General features: G+C 33.2%; 3 protein-coding genes across 3 annotated transcripts; 1 reads left to right on the plus strand and 2 right to left on the minus strand.

The window, feature by feature from the left end:
* Positions 1-7: 7 nt before the first annotated feature.
* On the plus strand, positions 8-2,004 carry LOC114420469 (probable E3 ubiquitin-protein ligase HERC3). The gene is made up of 4 exons (XM_028386361.1): positions 8-382; positions 468-687; positions 758-1,070; positions 1,150-2,004. Exons 1-4 carry the CDS (start codon positions 105-107, stop codon positions 1,632-1,634), a joined length of 1,296 nt encoding a protein of 431 aa, XP_028242162.1. The 5' UTR covers positions 8-104; the 3' UTR covers positions 1,635-2,004.
* A 101-nt stretch (positions 2,005-2,105) lies between these two features.
* On the minus strand, positions 2,106-4,535 carry LOC114420452 (laccase-11-like). Its single transcript, XM_028386348.1, has 6 exons — positions 4,401-4,535; positions 4,171-4,322; positions 3,822-4,066; positions 3,596-3,724; positions 2,578-3,501; positions 2,106-2,449 (listed from the first exon to the last, which is right to left on the minus strand). Exons 1-6 carry the CDS (start codon positions 4,503-4,505, stop codon positions 2,319-2,321), a joined length of 1,686 nt encoding a protein of 561 aa, XP_028242149.1. The 5' UTR covers positions 4,506-4,535; the 3' UTR covers positions 2,106-2,318.
* Positions 4,536-8,035: 3,500 nt separating this feature from the next.
* On the minus strand, positions 8,036-10,936 carry LOC114420497 (laccase-11-like). The gene is made up of 6 exons (XM_028386380.1): positions 10,745-10,936; positions 10,489-10,640; positions 10,143-10,387; positions 9,742-9,870; positions 8,663-9,586; positions 8,036-8,360 (listed from the first exon to the last, which is right to left on the minus strand). Exons 1-6 carry the CDS (start codon positions 10,856-10,858, stop codon positions 8,230-8,232), a joined length of 1,695 nt encoding a protein of 564 aa, XP_028242181.1. The 5' UTR covers positions 10,859-10,936; the 3' UTR covers positions 8,036-8,229.
* Between the last annotated feature and the right edge of the window lie 7,959 nt (positions 10,937-18,895).

Raw genomic sequence — 18,895 nt, forward strand, 5'->3', positions numbered from 1 at the left:
AACCCATCAGGCCCGAACATATAGAGCCCACCATAGGAAGGAATTGACAAATCCAGTAGGAATCTCTCACGGTCACGGACAAGCGAAGAGTAAAGAAAGAAGAAATGTTGGTGAGGAAGCTGAAACTGAAAGCGGTTAGTGGGGTCCACTTGAGATGGATGAGCACCGTGATGTGTTTCGGAGATGGCAGCCAGGGTGCCGTTGGATCCCCAGTAGGTGTGGGACTAGACGCATACGAACCCACACCTGTTACCGCTCTTCCTTCCGACATCGTTAGCGTCCACGCCGGACACTACCATTCCCTCGCCCTCACTTCCCACGGCCACCTCTGGGCCTGGGGCAGAAACAACGAGGCCCAACTTGGCCGCGGCCCATCCTCTAGGTAACTAACTCATCCCCCTTCACTCACTTGTTTTTTTTTTTAACAAAAATAAAGAAGCGCTTTTCATGCTTTTTTATTTGAGCAGAGAATCATGGCATGAGCCAGAAAGAGTGAAGGGATTGTTAGAGAATGTGAACGTGTGTGGTGCTTTTGCGTCGGGCGTTGTTTCCGCTGCCCTTGGGGATGATGGTTCCGTGTGGGTCTGGGGGAAGTCCAAACGCGGTCAACTTGGTCTTGGTCAACATATCACCGAGGCTGTTGTGCCTACTAAACTTGAAGCACTTTCTCGGGAAAACGTAGCCAAGGTGGTACTTGATAAATTCCCCTTGTTATATCATACTCAGATTTGGTAACTAACTTAACTTGTTTGTTTAGGTCGCGTTTGGATGGGGGCATGCTCTAGCTCGTACTTCGGATGGCAAGTTGTTTGGATGGGGCTATTCAGCGGACGGTAGAATAGGGAAAATGGGGAATAATCACTTCCAGACATCTCCGTTGGAATCTGAGTCTCCAAATAACTCACAACTCTCGACTTCAGACCTGGAAGCTGCTGAAAAGAGAGTCTTGCAAGGAATTGAACAGGAGAATAACATGCCGATAGTATGGGAACCCCGCTTGGTCGAAGAGTTACGCGGTGTTCATGTTTTAGACATTGCATGTGGCCTTGATCATTCTCTGGTTCTTTGCCGTGAGTAACACAACACTCAATAATAGCAAGTTATAAGATGTATGCATTATTTTTCAACTTAAGTGTTTTACTGTATCAGGTGATGGTGTGCTCTTGAGCTGTGGGAGCAACGTGTATGGTCAGTTGGGGCGAGCTAAAATAGATTTGGGAGTTTTCCCCGTTGAAATGAGCTTCAGTCCCGTTTTTATAGCAGCAGGGCTTGGGCATTCATTGGCAATATGCCAGTTCGGTGAATCAGATGTTAGTGTGGGGACTACAAACATTGCTTCATGGGGATGGAACCTGAGTTCTCAGCTTGGGAGGCCCGGGGATGGAAAACTACCCTCTTTGATTGATGCATTGGATGGGGAAAACCCTGTCTCGGTTTCGGCAGGGCGTGCACATTCCCTTGCTCTCACGTCCAAAGGGGAATTGTGGGTCTGGGGCTCTGGTAAAAGTGGAAGACTTGGGTTAGGAAGTTCTGTTAACCAAGTGGAGCCATCTTGCATTGATTCCTTGGAGGCTTTTCAAATTTTACAGGCCGTGTCTGGGTTTGATCATAATCTGGTTCTGGTTGCGGGCTGATTTCGCTTCAACAAATACCTTGCTTTGTGGGGGGGGGGGGGGGGGGGGGGAAAGGAAAGGAAAAACAGAAAAGAGTCTCTTAAGTTTGAACTTCAAGTTGGACTGCTGGAGTGAAGTCTATCTCTGACTATAAATAAATCTAAGCACTCTCTTGTTCCAAATGTTATGCCTTTTTTTCTCTTTCTTGGAGGTTTTGTATGTATTCTAAGCTTAAACTTCATCGTGGAGTTTCATCCAAACACTTGAAACTCGCATAGTTTTCTTGATAAGTAGTTTGATCTATATTATGAAGTGCTTTAAATAATGTATAAAGGGGAGGGAAGTAAGATCGTTACGAGATTAACAGGGTTCTTTGTTTTTTAGTTGTCTAGACCGTGATGTGTTTTTCAGGCATTCAGTGCAAATTGCTGAAGGAGATTTTTTAAGAGATACATGAGAAATGAAAAATCTATGCCCACGGAAGTAACAAAATAGAACGAAGCAATTATTCTTATTTTCGAAATTTAAATACAAGAATTCCTGAATGAAATCACTCTTTAGTTTACTATTGTTTCTGCACATTTGTTAACACAACTAAAAACCTTCTGCAACTTTTACAGGAAGGTTGAGCAATTAGCAGAAAGACAGTAAAAACATTGAAAGGTGTTTAAATCAAATTCTCTTAGACCATATTTTCGTGGATGGCTAGCAAGTTGGAAGGTCCTTTGGTGGAGGCAGAACAGATTGATCTTGTCCAGGTCCATTTTCCACAACAAAAGCCGTTTTCAACCCCCAACCAGTATGCACCTCCAAATGACAATGCATAAACCAAACACCTACAATAACAACATGACATTATAGCATACATAATATACCTGTTAAATGTCAGAAAAAATTGGGCAATGCTTAGATCATCTTAGAGTTAAACATTATTGAAATTTAGGACAACTTTCACGAGACATACCTGGGTTATCTGCCCGAAAACGAATTGCTGTCCAACCACCGGTAGGAACCCCAACCGTGTTCCTCTCAATAGGATCTACCAAGTTGTACTTAGCAGGGTCTTTAGCAGGATCAAAGTTACCAACCCCGGTTCCAACAACGAAAAAGTTATAGCCATGAAGATGGAATGGATGTGACTCTACACTGAGCAGATTGGTGTCCTGCAAAACTAGCTCCACTGTGGAATTGAAAGCAATCTTGCTAACTCTCGTGCCAGTTGAAGTGGCAAGATTGGCGGTTAGCGGTGCACCAGTAAAGTTGAAAGGGGTTGGAGGGCGGTCAGGAAAATCAGTCCTGAAAACCCCCTTGATATTGAAGTAGTGAGCTTGGAGAAGCGCAGTTTGGGGCATCACAAAAGATACATTGTTTAATGAAGCAACGAGCTGGGTTCCATTGAGGCATGTGGGGCAAGAATTCTGGCCTAAACCAATAGTGTAGAAGAGGTTTCTATCTACTTTGAGAGGAACATTAGCAGGGTACTGAGCAGAGTTTAGGCTCCTTAATTTCTTGTTGTAACTCAAAGCAAAACGTGTGTCATTGCTAGCCGGCAACTGTGGAAGAACAGGGAGGACAGTGTTTGGGATGCCTTTGTATTGGAGTATAGCTGTGGCAGTTTTGTTGTCAACTGGGATTGGAGCATCCATAAAAGCCTTGGTGGCCATGAAGTATCTACCAGCAACTTGGTTGGCTTGGACAAGAACGTTTGTGGTTTGACCAGGTGCAATTAGTATAGCCGGAGTGGTGAATGGTTTTGTATAAACAGCATCAACCTCCACTACTGTCAAACTATGACCGGCAATGGCAAAGAAAAGCTCGTCATTCAGGGCAGCATTGATGATTCTCAAGAGGTAAGTCTTCCCTTGTTCTACCTCCATTGCAAATGTGTCTAAAAATTGAAACAAAGTTGCAGTTAATACAAAGATTTCACTCTTTCCAAGCCACAACCAAATAGCCCAAACTTGTGCTAAATATTTCCTTACGTTTCTCAGAACATGGAAATAGTGGTCCTGGCTTCCCATTGATCGAATGTGCATCTGACATATTTGGTGGCAACCCCATTTTGTTCCCTTGATTTTCAATCTCTTCCACGTCATTGTTCCACCATTCACCTATTGCATGCACAAAAAATTAGCTGTAGCAAATTTCTTACCCTTTTATCCTTCCAATATTAAGAATATGTCATATATACTTGACATTCAAACTGACCTAGGAGAATTTCAAATTCTCTGGCTGGCTGTGGGAAAGGAAATGGTGTTCCAGGTTTAGGCATAATTACTATTGCACCATACACAGTGGCCCTCAGCCATAGAATGTGTGCATGCCACCATAGTGTTCCTCTCTGCCCAGTAACATTGAAATCATAAGTATAGCTGCTTCCCGTCTGTATTGGACACTGTGTGATATAAGCTGGTCCATCCACCCAACCATTACGAAATTGTTTAAGGCCATGCCTATAAGAAGCAACATGGTTGTGAGAGAAATTAACGTATACATATACATGTTAGTATCAAAAGCTTCATTCACCTATGTTTCTGATATTGCAAAATTGACCTACCAATGAATTGACATGTTGTATAGTACATGATTGGTGACATTGATCAGCACTCTATCTCCTTCCCTAACATATATAGTTGGCCCCGGGAACCTCCCATTCACTGTTACAATAGGCTTTGCATGGCATAGTCTACTCACATTCGTCACTTGAATCTGTAGAAAACACAAAATGCTATCAAGGGAACTTTGCATGAGCATGTTGATTATGATATCAAAATAAGTCTAACTTACATCAAACTGGTATTTCTTTATGGCAGCTTCAGATGAAGAAGACATTAAGCCAACAAAGACAAAGAGAAACGTTGAGACAAACATGGAACCCCCCAAGCTTGCCATTTTGTCTTTGATGTCGAAGTTCTATTTGATATCTTGCCTTGTATGGATGCAGGTAGTGGTGCATATGTTCGAGAATTTATATGAATGGGGAGAAGGTAAGATGGGCTATCAGTTTGTTGCATGAAGAATTGAAAACACCATAGGCTGATTAGGTAGTACTTTTCAGTTTTAATGAGCTGTGCATAAAAGCTTGTAAGTGAAATGTGACAAAAATTCTAAAGGCCTTGGGCTGGGTTTGTAGGGAGTGAACAATATTTAGAGATTTTATAAATTTTTTATACTACACGTTTTCAAAATTGGAACTGAAAATGATAAGTACATGAAATCTAACCTGTTAATATACCTTAATATACTCTGGCTACAGGCTTTATCGTTAAGGAGAAGTAATAGCAAGGCCTAAGGGTGAATGCCAATGCCAGGAATTAAATCCTTGTGCCACCCAAATGGAAAGTTCCTTCGCCACTTATTTTATTGCTGTGATGCCATTATGGTAAAATCTCACTATTGAGGGTTGCCCACTACAATTTCGGTAAATGTTTTCCCAAATTTTTTTTTAAAGAGAAGAATGTTATGTAATCTCAATTTAAAAAGTTTCATTTTGTTTGGTTAAGGCCCTTTTTTATATTTTTGGGGTAAAAAAATTAAACAATTTTAAGATGTAGCAACTTTTAAGAAAAGAAATGCGTCCATCCTAAAAAACAAAAAAATGTAACGTCCGTGGACTGTATCAGTGTATCTTCTGCTACATTAATAATTAACTCGAATTCTTGAACACATGACAAGCTTTTTTTTGTTCCTGCAGGTGCATTGTGAACCTTGTTAAGAATATTGAACCCGCGAAGCTGTTTGAGAAGCTTTGAAAAGCAGTGGATGAGTTTTGAAGGTCACGATATACTACCACTACGTTTTGAATAATTAAAGTAGTTGATTTGATTTGAACTAATTTAGAAATAAAACTCAGATAATTCGCGCAGTAAAAGAAAATTCCAACCAATTCATATTTGAACTTCTCAAAAAATTTAAATTATGAAATTTGCAACTACATATTGCAGAGGAAAGTGGCATACCAAATAAATCAAGATTTTGACCATGGGAGTAGCAACCCAAGATTTTTTACATTAGATCAATTTGTTGATAATTAATCTTTTATCAAAAAATTTAATTAATCATTTTTAATAGAATCTCTTCTTTTAATTACTAAATTTTTTTATTTATAAGATTTAAATCTAAGATTCTACTTAGGGATCAAGATCAAAATTACTTAAACAAGAACTTGTTGGTTCTTAGACTTTTATTTATATCTTTTTCTTTCTTTATCTTTTCCGTTAATCATCTCATCCATTTTATTGGTTACTTCTTTTTTTTCTTCTTTCTGGCTTTATCTCTTTCTTTCTGAAATATATACATTTAAGGTAGTATGAGAAAAAATCTTTTAAGATTGAACTTAGGACTATTTGGACCAACGATTTATTTATTCTTAGACCTTTATTTATATGTTTTTCTTTCTTTCTCTTTTCTATTAATCATCCGTTTTATTCGTCACTTATATATTTTCTTTTTTCTCGTCTTATCTCTTTCTTTCTGACGTATATACATATCAGGAAGGACGAGAAAAAATCTTTTGGGGGGCAAGCAATATGTGGCTTTATGCTTCAGCTACCGAACCTCAAAACAATTAATTTGTTTTAAGCGAAACTTCATATAGTAGGATTATAAGGAGAGAAACTATTATGTGATACCGATTCAAGATTCATTATATATGATAATCTAGAACATATAATAATTTCTCTTATAAGAGAGAAAGAGAGAGGGAATATTAAAAGGAGAAAAAAAGAAAATCAGCAAAATCCATTGTACGTAGAAGATTATATACATGTATTTAATTAATCACAATTTATAGTAGTATTATGTATCTTAACTATAGAATTCACAATTTTTTCCGACCACTCTTAATAGTCTAATGCATACTTATTTATGTATTATAAATTAATATCACGATTTTATGTGGCTCAAGACTGAGAGTGAACAACTGCTTACAACATTAAAGTGAATTAATTTTTGCACACTTGTTTAATGTTATATAATTAACCTGTATTATTAAACTTCTGAAGCTAGTATGATCATATATGGTTTACATAAGAGGCTATCAACCTACAGCTTGTTTAATTTTGTTTGGTTAATGTATGGAAAAAGTCGTTGAACGGTCGACGGTGCTCCGCCAACGTAGTTCGTTCGCTAGCTGTTTATGTTTTCCACCAACTTATTCTTTTGATTGATAACTTTTTTTTAAAAAAAAACAATCTTGTATAATTTGTAGTTAACAAGTGCATGGAGTTTAAGCGTTCTATGCACTAAAGCTTTCCCTAGCACATGCATCCCTTGTTTTCTCATCGAATTCACTGAGTCGAAGAAAAAGTTGAATAATTTCCAAGTTACAAAAGGGTCTTAATTAGGAACCGTTAAAAAAAAACGTTTGCATTGATTAAAAAAAAACGGAGCAATATTATATATTTTGGTTTTAATCCTCCTGTTGAACAAAAAATCTTAACTAATTTGGAATTCGATCCGAAAAAAATAAAAAATAATTATTTCTGTTAAAAATAAAATTCAAATACTACCTAAATATATATATATATATATATATATATATATATATATATATATACTAGAACTTTCACATTTTATTGAATAATACAAGTATTTTATTTTAAAATAAAGGTAAAGTAAATTCAATTATTTTTTCCTTTTTTTAAGAATTATATTTTTCCTATACTATATTAAAATGACTAGTAAAAACATGTCTAGACTTTTTTACTACAAGTAAATCAGGGGTAATGTAGAAAATGTTATAAGAGCATCCAAGAAATCTAAGGCCTGATTTTCTCTTGTTGGCTATATTACAAATACAATAGTCCAAACTCCAACGAGATCAGGAATATGACAGGAAGCCTTTGCTAAGAAACGAATATTACGAAAGCTAGAAAATGACAACCAAAAAAAAGATGACGTAAAATTATATAGGAATCGAAAAACTATTTTGGTGAAGATGGTTAATGTCATCCTCTTAGAAGTATAATTATAAGAGCATCACATCAGCCATGATATGACTAAACTTTACTTGGTGCATGTGGCAGCTGCGAAGTCTCTCAAATATTTGTGAACAACTTAATATTTGACTATGCATGCACGAATTTACCTATAGAATCATGGGAGAGTTTAAACTTTGAACTGTAACTGTCCAGCTAGATTTTTTATCTTCATTTTCGATCTAGAGCATTTTATATATTTATCTGTATTTAACATTTTAATTTTAAAGTCTGAATAGCTTCAATTAAACTTCATGAACAATTAATGAACATGGATGGTTGAGTTTCAAAGAAACTAGCTAACAAACCAATATTTATCTTGCTTTCGAAGTTCTACTAATTGAAGGCATCAGTTCCGTCCTTTGGTAAAAGAAATGACAATTATATAAGCTGCACCAACTTTAACAAATTCGTGGTAAAAAAGAATACTAGTAGAGGGTATACTGTATGATCAATGAAAGTTTTATGTATCAGGTCAATAAATTTTGTACATGGTCCAAACTTTGCTTACATTTGTTAACTCTTAATTGAAACTCTCTGCATCTTTAGCAGGAAGTATTAACAGACAATAAATGTTGAATAAAACACCGTTAATTCCATATAACACAATCCAAGGTTGTTAACAAATTCATTCATGTCTAGCATGCTGGAAGGTCCTTCGGTGGAGGCACAACAGATTGATCTTGTCCTGGACCATCTTCCACAAGAAACGCCGTTTTCAATCCCCAACCTGTGTGTAGCTCCAAATGACAATGCATGAACCAAACACCTACACAACCATAAGTACGAAAACAACATATGTCATCACATCATATCATAACAGTGTTTAAGATTATTTTCTCAATTTTTAAGGTAGCACATGCACTTAATGAAAAGAAATTATTAGACAGTGTCAGAAAGTCACGTCTATGATTTTGACTAATCTCTATGTAGCATTGACACATAATCAAGATTTTTTAATTTATCCAAAAAAATGAATAACACACTATATGTCATATGGAGATTAGTTGGGATCATAATATATAATCTGGAATCACGTAATAATTTATTCCTGAAGAATCATATACATACCTGGATTATCAGCCCTGAAACGAATGGCGGTCCAACCACCGGTGGGAACCCCAATAGTGTTCCTCTCAATAGGATCTACCAAGTTGTACTTAGCAGGGTCTTTTGCAGGATCAAAATTACCAATTCCAGTTCCAACAACAAAGAAGTTATAGCCATGAAGATGGAAAGGATGCGACTCAACAGTGAGGAGGTTGGTGTCTTGCAAAACTAGCTCCACTGTAGAATTAAAGGGAACCTTGCTAATTCTTGTGCCAACTGAAGTACCAAGATTAGCCGTTAATGGTGCACCTGTATAGTTAAAAGCAGTTAGAGGCTTATCAGGAAAATCAGTTCTGTAAACCCCCTTGATATTGAAGTAGTGAGCTTGGAGAAGCGCGGTTTGAGGCATCACAAAAGAGACATTGTTTAAGGAAGCAAGTAGCCGAGTTCCATTGACGCATGTGGGGCAAGAATTCTTGGCCAAACCGATGGTGTAAAAGAGGTTTCGATCAACTTTGAGTGGAACATTAGCAGGGTACTGAGGAGTGTTTAGGCTTCTTAATTTCTTGTTGTAACTCAAAGCAAAACGTGTGTCATTGGCAGCAGGAAGAGAAGGAAGAGAAGGAAGGACAGTGTTTGGAATGCCTTTGTATTGGAATATAGCTGTTGCGGCTTTGCTATCAACTGGTATTGGTGCATCCATAAAGGTCCTTGTAGCCATGAAGTATCTTCCTGCTACTTGGTTGGCCTTGACTAGAACATTTGTGGTTTGACCAGGTGCAATTAGAATGGTTTGAGTGGTGAATGGTTTTGTGTAAACTGCATCAACCTCCACTACTGTCAAGTTGTGACCACCAATGGCAAAGAAAAGCTCGTCATCGAGGGCAGCATTGATGATTCTAAGTAGGTAAGTCTTCCCTTGTTCAACCTCCATTGCAAATGTATCTGGAAAACAAATGAACATTTTGTATTTGAGAGATTGGGAATGAAATGTTTTTTAAGCGTAGTTCTCTTTAGAGCAAAGATACTTTCTAGCCAAATTTAGCCAAACCATAGACTTTTACTTTACATAATCCCAAAGTTGGCCAAATTTTGCTTACGTTTCTCTGAGCAAGGAAAGAGTGGTCCTGGCTTCCCATTGATTGTATGTGCATCTGACATATTTGGTGGCAACCCCATTTGATTCCCTTGCGTTTCAATCTCTTCCACGTCTTTGTGCCACCATTCTCCTGTTATAAAATTTTTAATTTGTTGTATTAATTTATCACAAGTAAACGTGAAGGTGGCTCCCTAGCGAGAAATTATTGGATAATCTTAAACTATCACATGTTTATAGTTCTGGTCAATTTTAATGTGACACATAATCAAGTTTTTATGAAAAAATTAGTAACAATAGACATGAAGATTAGTTGGAACTATGGTTTGAGACCATATAATAATTTCTCCACTTAGTCTTTTGCACGTTATATAATGAATTATGTATTTCAGAAGCTGAACTAACCTAGCAGAATTTCAAATTCTCTGGCTGGCTGTGGGAACGGAAATGGGGTCCCAGGTTTAGGCATGATAACAATTGCACCATACACAGTTGCTCTCAACCAAAAAATATGAGCATGCCACCACAAAGTTCCTCTTTGCCCTGTGACGTTGAAGTCATAAGTGTAGCTATTACCAGTCTGGATTGGACATTGTGTAATGTAAGCTGGTCCATCTGCCCAACCATTGCGATATTGTTTAATTCCATGCCTATAATATAACCAATATAATCCATATGCTTGTAAGAATCCCATTTGCATGTATTAACACATATAATAATGTCATGTTAAATACAAATTGGCGTACGGTACCAGTGAATTGTCATGTTATATTTTGCATGGTTGGTTACGTTGACTAGTACTCTGTCTCCTTCTCTAACATAAATTGTTGGCCCTGGAAACCTCCCATTTACTGTTACAATGGGTTTTGCATGACATAATCTACTCACATTCTTTACTTGAATCTGTAGGTACAGTATAATGAATGTCATCAAAATTCAAAAATTAATTCAAATGGATAGTTAAGAATGCTAGTTTTGACCGTAAATGCATATAATATATAACTCACATCAAATTGGTATTTTTTTGTGGCTGCTTCAACTGTAAAGGAGAACAATCCAAGAAAACCGAAAAGAATTGTTAACAAAGATTTGTGACTGCGGAAGCCCATGCCAGCAGCCATTGTTCTTCTCTTCTTAGACAACTTCGTTCAGTTTAGTATATGTGTATGATTCTATGTTGATGAGGTAGTTATGGCAAAAAAGGTGGTGTGATAATATTTATACAAATTGCTGCAAAGGTAGGTTGGACTAAGTAGTTTGTTAAACTGAGGATAGGAAACTTGATTAGGTAACGAAATTGTTTTGCATCAAGACTTGCAAGCGATATGTTGACAAGGACTTCAAGTTCTTTGGAATGCCTTAGAGGCTGAGATTCCTAGGCCAATTCAAAATATTCACACGCACCATTCATTTTTTTTCTTTTTAGTTTTTAATGTGGACTGAAAGTGAGAGACACGGGGGACCGAACAAATCTTATATTGTACATTGAACTAATCTTTTTCGTTAAAGGGAAGTAATGTGTTAAATGGTAAAACGTAACTGTAGGGAGAGATTGAGCAGAGATACTCTGTGTGCTGCCAAGTGGAAAATTTATCAAATGCTATCTCTTAATTGATAATTACTAGTATTTAGCATGTGAGTGGGTAAACAATCTAACTCATTCCAGGTTTTAGTTAAAAGCATTATACTTGTTAATAATAATTCACTTAGCTATTAGGATATTCACCTAACAGAAATATTTGCTTGCTTCAGGGCTTGTATCCATTCTGTGAATCCTTCGTTTGTGGACTTTCTATTGCTTGGAACCAGACTAGATTGCCGTTGCAAATAAATAGCAGAAGTTTTAAGATACTGCTACGTCAAACTAAAGTTAAGAAATGTGAGCCTTGTGTTGCTGTGTGTCTAGCCAGTAGTCATTAGTGATGATTGTTACATAAGAGCACTAGTAAACGGAAAATGGTTGTGTACACTTAAATCTCAAAACTAGAAGAGAAAGAAGTGATAAATATAATAAATCATATGATATAACAAGAATATTTAATTTAGATTGAGATAAATTAAGAGTGTCAAATATGTGTTTATAATGTTAAATTATTCATATGCCCGTGTTCCTAATAAACATCCACTACAAAATAAGTTAGAACGGAATGGATAGAGAAGAGAGACCGGGAGATTAGAGATAATTAAAAGTACTATAAGTATGTAATAAAACAAAGAAGAGATATGAAGAAAATGAAGAGAAAAATAGGGAAAGTGGGTAGATGTGTATACTTCATAGTTATATTACTTTTTATATAATTAATATTTTTTATAAATGTTGTTCTAACTTATTAATCTCAAGTTTGATTCATAAGTATTAAGCTCAAACATAATTATCTCTCATAAAAAATACATGTGATATTTACCAAAAATAATATACAAATATCCCATAGAAACTTATCATAGTTAACTAAAAAAAATTATGTTTCTTTAACTAAAATTTGACTTTGGTGTTAAGGAAGACTTTTATTTTATTTTATATGCTGAATCACATTGGAAAACTTTTATTAAATGAGTTACTAAGATTAAACTTTAATTTTAATTGAAATAAATACAAAAAACGTAGTTCATTTAAGTTTTATTATCCATAAAACATTTTTATCTAAAGAGTCAATAATATTTTTGTACATATTTAATTAACCCTTTGTTTTGTCTTTATTGTCAAGTATTGAGTTTATTAATGACAAGCTTGTGTTAACAAAAAGAAAAAACTTGTGAAGTAAAAATTATTTGAATTGGGTAGGAAACCTTGTGAAGTAAAAACAAAAAGAAAAAACTATAGAGTTTCTGTTGAAATGACATGCAAACAAACAATAATTTAAAAGCTAAAACCAAATAAAAATGTTTTCAAATGAATGAGCCAATAAGATATGCCCTGTAGAAAGCTCCAACACTTCCAAATGAATAGCATTAGAAATGTCACTCGGCGGGAAAAGAAATTGCGTCATAATCTCTGCTTCTATGTTTAATGCCTATTGCCCAATTTAATTATGCCACCCATAATAGACTTTGAGATGATGATCTTCCAAATTATTTTGAAACAGGACAGTTTACAAATACTTCTTGCTTTGAAAATCAAAATTATAAAAATTCATTTTTCTCATGTACTAGGTTAGGGTGCAACGAATTGTCTGCAGTTACTGTTGCAACTCCATGACATGCAGTCCCTAAATTTATTTTACAATATTTTTTAAAAAAGAATAAAGAATTTAATGGTGATAATCTTCTCAGTTATAAAAAAAAAAAAAGGACCTTAACCAATTGCATGATAACGCTAAGTCAACAATACAGCCAAAAAAATTAAAATATATTTTGAAACTTTTAATTAACACCCTATCCCTATGAATTCAAAAACTTTTACTTAGATGCCTAGATGCAACTTATTAAGTATAAGATAATGATGCTCCAGTGGTAAACTAGATATACGGATTCAAATAAATAAATAAAAAATAAAACTCAGTTATTAAATTTTTAAATTTTTGTAAAACATAAAAATACTTACAGAATAATTTAAACATTAGTTATATTGTTGTTGTGGAGAGATAAAGAGGTAAGAAAGTGGTGGGTTACTGGGACACTAGATGGGTTGGGCACAGTTCTGAACAAAGATTACAAATTACATGTTTTGTAGCCCAACCCACAAACTGGGGGGTCCAACACCATGTGAACTGTGCCTCACGGCGTGCCACTTTTCACTTGTTCAGTACGACAGAAACCAAAGAAGCCCACCAATCTAATTCGTTCGCCCAATCCAAAACATCAAAATAAATACTCTAGAAAAATAAAATTATATTCATTCCTCTAAACTTTTATCCATTAATAATGAATAATATTTTATTTTCCGTGAAGTCATTGATCAAAGAAAGAATAATAACCTAATTAAAATTGAGCTTTGGAACCTATTTCTTTTTCTCTCTCTTTCGGTCTTTCCTTATTTGTCTGCTCTTCAATTTTATTTTAATTTTTAAAAATAACTTAAATACATTTTTATCTCTGAAAAATACTTAAATTTTATGATTGTTTCCGGAAAAAATTCACCGTTATGATCACTCCCTACAATTTTAAAAAATTATCTTTATTTTTAATCATCGAATTCCTTCAAATGATAATTGGCATGTCCGTTAAAAGAATACATCAAATCTTCACATCTAAAAAAAAAAACAATTTTTTCTACTTTTTGAACTAACTATAACTAACGTAGAAAACGTTATTATTTCGACGGAAGAAATTTTTATGAGTTATATTATAAATGATGTAAAATAATAACATTTTCTACTGTATTTATAACTATAACATATTTAAAAAGTTGAGACACCTTAGCAATCATCCGACAGAACATAATGGTAAGGTACGTAAGGAATAGAAACAGAAATTTAAATTGCAAGGAACAACCAAAAAGAATTTATTTTTCAATGAGTAATCACAAAAATTGAGTATTCTTCAGAGAGAAAAAAAAACATATTTAACTCTTAAAAAAAATCAAAATATATCTGTCTCTCCTCTGATCTTATTTAAACTCCTCCTAGAAAACCTTCACGGTTCATTCATGTAACCAAATCTATAGAGGTTACTGAAGTGGCGTGCCAGAGTGTCAGTGTTTGACAGTAGGGTACCAAAATCGTGGAAAAGTAATGCAATGGACACTACCTGAGTTGCTTCTTACAGGTTACATCACCTGGCTCATTGATTCATTGAAGAATCTAGAGAGAAAAAAACAAGTACATGATCTCATCTCAGTACAAGGTCAAGGAGGGGGTGAAAATCTCAACGGTTACTACTTAGTACTTACTTGGCTTGGTGAATCTGTGAGGATCCTCGCTATGGATGAAAATTTCCTCATCTGAGCCACGTTTTGATGTCATGAGTCATAACTAGTGAGTGGTGATGATCTCTTTTTTATCATTTAGTATTTTCCAACACAAAAATTGTTTATAAATGATTAAGACCACTGTAGTTATTTTTATAATTACTTTTATAATTGTTACACTTGGTTTGGTTTAAGACTGATAGGTAATTGTAAATGTATATAGAAAATCTATTCCACATTATAAGGGAAGATAAAAACACATGTCTTGTAAACTAATTGAGAAATGATAATGCTAGACGTTAAGCTGATACCCCATCCAGAATTTTTTTTTTTTTTGTTTAACCATATAATTGATCGAAGAGTTCATTAGTATAATTATTATAATTAAATTAAGAATTAACTAAACTAGTTTAGCTTGTAATATAATTAATAATAAAAAATCTAATTAAGTTGAATCCAATTTTTCAGAATAAATTATAACTATACTATATCGTATATATATAATATTGATCCATTAGTACTTCTAGGTTTATGAATAGATTGTACCTCTCTTAAAAAAAATCATAAATTGAGTGTCTCCATATAACTATTATACAGGACAATGTACAGACATTTTGGCACCAAAACAAAAGCATGGAAAACAAGTTAATTAAGAATCAGATATTACCATTACAAAATCTCGACACGTGATATGATAGATAATTTTTTTATAACAAAATGGATGAAACTAGTACGTAAAAAAGATAGCTAAGATGCAGGTATTAAAATAATAGAAAGAAATGAATATCATATTCTTTCTTGAAGAGCCAAAATATTATTTTATTGATGTAAAATAAATATCATATTTTTTTAGTTTTATTGAAATATTTGTTGGTATTGGGTTGGTAAAATATTAATAATAAATGTTTTATTTTTCATGAAACGCCAAAAATATTTTTCACTGGATAGTAAAAAGTTAATCTCTCCACTACATAAAAATGATCAAACTAATTAAATCGCTTCAATTATAAGGGTTTAAATCAATTTTCATTCTGTACTAGCAATCATTTCTTAATAGACATGTAAGGGATTTACGAAACAGGATTATTAGAGTGGAAATTTGCCTTAAAACATAAAGACAAGTATTATCATTGTAGGTATTAATTTCCGGACATATTAGCAACAACACATTGCCGAAAGTGGATGAAATGAAAGTTAAAACGCAATATAAAATTGCAACTGAAGAAGAATAAATATTATCCACTCACTCTCTTTTTTTTTTCTTTTTTTTTTAAGAAAAAGGAAAGAGTACAGTGGAGAGAAAAGAAAAAGATCATGCCAGCTACTCCTTTCAAACATGAGTACTGAATTTGAACTAGCCCCACCACTAGGAGGAAGCTTCTATCTTGAACACCATAATGTTCAAGTGATAATTCATGAACATGTAAAAAAATAAATTGCAAAAAAAGCCATTATGTTTAAAAATTTATAAAATATTAACACACGACATAAAAAATAAAGAAGCTCTAAAAAAAACTTATGAGTAATATCCAAAGAGACACAAAGTGAGAAATGAGACCATGCTTCTTTGAGTAATAGATAGAAGATAAATGTCCAAGATAGGACAGTGGAGACGCAGCACGTGCAAGTGGGAAGTGTGTTCTTCTGCTCTGTTCTGCTTCCTCCAACGTCCAACCAACAACCCCACGCTCCTCCTCTTCTTGTTCACTACTCCTTGAACCAATTCACGTCATATCATATCACTGGCTTTTTTTTTTAATGGATAAGAAATCAATTAATAAATGATATTTTATTAAAATTATGATACGAGCTTATTAATAATGCTAAAATTTATATTTTTTTTATATCACCTATTAAATACATCAAATAATAAGAAATTGTTCTTAACCCACAAAGAATCATCTAGTTAATAAAAAATGAAGTCATATTTAAAAGACGTATGTTCAATACCCGCTGTTAATATAAGAATCTTATAATAATAAATAATATGTAAGTACTCATGTAAATATTATTTCAACTTTAAGACTTATTTTGATTTTGGTGAACTTCTAAAAACATAAATGACCTAAACTTTTATATATAAAAACATAATACTTGTTCTCACCTTATTAGCGATTTTAAATTTGAAGTTTCAGCATGTAGCATTAAATGTTTAAAGGAGAATTGTAATCTCTATCAAATGAATTTTATATTATATTAATTCTTATTTTTACTTTGTTATCTATTACAAGGATAAAAGTTAGTATTTTGATCGATGCTATATATCTTGCATTATCCCATGAAATTCAACTAAAACTAAAAACAAATAAGTAGTGATGTACCAATGTAGTTCATATTAGTAAAACCTAAAATGAACATTCATTCTTTCAACATCGTATTTAATACTCCCCCTCCCCGCTCCTTTCTTTGTCCCATACTTCTTCCGTTTTATCATTAATTTAGATTATAGGTCGTTTTGTCTTTTTCAAGTTAATTAAGTTTTTTATTTATAAATTTGAATAAATGTGAATTTTGATTATTTTTCTCTAAAATTATTAATTTTAATTTAAATATTTCTTTATAAATTTATGATATAAAATAAGTTTAAAATTGACAAGTAAAATATTTAGTGAAAATTTAATAAAATTGAATTTATACATTAAGCAAAATTTGAAGTTTTGATATATATATTTTTTAGTAAAATAAAGTTTGAAAATACATCAATTCAATTTGTGTAAAATTTGAGAATTTGAGCGTCATAGAAGAAATTTGATAAAGGAATCTAATTTGTTTAATTTTAAAAAATAGAAGAACTTGGTCAACTAAAAAAAACTAAAAGACCAAAGTTTCACATAATTTAAACTAAAAAGACCAATACAATCAAGCCTTTTAAGGCTTTAAAATTCCAATTTATTTCATCATTAATCGTGTTTAACGTTGGTCCCCTTTCTAGTGGTTTTCTATATACGCACGTCTATGTTTATTATCATTCGATTGTTGAGTCACCCCACTCACCAGTCACCACCAATACTATATATGGCTTGACTCTTTCATTTTTTTTAGTTTCTTAATTTTTTTATGGCGAGAGAAACCAGCATTAAAGCTTACTTTGCATATTCTTATTTGTGAATGCAAGCCACTAATATCCAGCTGTGCGTGCTTTACACAGTTAACAAATTTACATTACTAAGACTAGGGTTCTAGCTGAAAATTCTCTTGTTCTTCTTGTTTATTCTCTCGTATCTAATTGGTACAATTACAAGGTATGATCATTTAGCTGCTAACGGAGGTAAAAAGTAAGTGATTAAAAAACACTGGGATAAACCAATGAGTTATACGAAAATTTTAATACTTCGACTCCTCTATTTGATAATTTTTGTTTTTTTTTAATTTTTTAAGGATTTTAAATGAAAAAATAACATTAGGATTAAATTTATTTAATTTTGAACTATTTGAAAAAATTATAATGACAAGAGATATATATATCTCTAGAAAGAAAATTACTTTTTGAGATAGTATTAAAATTACTTTTTTTATCATAAACAATCGTACATTTGTTTATCATTAACCATCATTATTAAAAAAGTTTCTTCACGTTAAAATAGATTTCTAATAGCACATTTTATTTCTCCTAGACAGGGAATTATAAATTTTAAAATGATAAAATGAAACTACAAGTGTAATTTATCGTAACTTATAAATACAAGCAACATAAGGAATCTAGTTTGAATATTAAGATTTGAAAGCTAATTTCGTATCTGTTTATCTCAAAAGGAGATAGAATTTTGCTTTTATGAATAATAATGAAACCCCGATACTTTAAAATGACTATTTTAATCGATATTTATTTGATATTTGATACGAACATTATTGGATACATCTCAAATATTTCAAGATATGTTTTAATTAATAATTTTAAAATTTCTATATAATAGTGATACATTTATAATGAATAGGAGAATGATAATGTTTTATTGAGCCGATAACCATCAAAGCTTATTTACGGAATACTAGCGCTTTTATTCCGTTAGATCAATTAAAGCACTTAGTTAAATTCTAGTTAAAAAAACAAATAATGTTTAACAAAATATCATCTAAAACCTAAAACTTTCGTTTTTTGTTAATAAATATAATATAGTTATTTATTCTCATCAAGTGTGTTGTGATGGCATTTGTTATGTTATGACTTGCGCACAAAATTAGCGTAAAGTAAAAGTTTGGTGAGTGGATATGATTTATTTCCAACGAGATAACACAGCAACGTTGATAGGGTAACCCGAATTAAAGTCTTGGATCAACGATTTCGTTATAACTAAGATCACAAGAAAGACGA

The sequence above is a fragment of the Glycine soja genome, chromosome 1 (genome assembly GCF_004193775.1).
Source record: "Glycine soja cultivar W05 chromosome 1, ASM419377v2, whole genome shotgun sequence".
Taxonomy (NCBI): Eukaryota; Viridiplantae; Streptophyta; class Magnoliopsida; order Fabales; family Fabaceae; genus Glycine; species Glycine soja.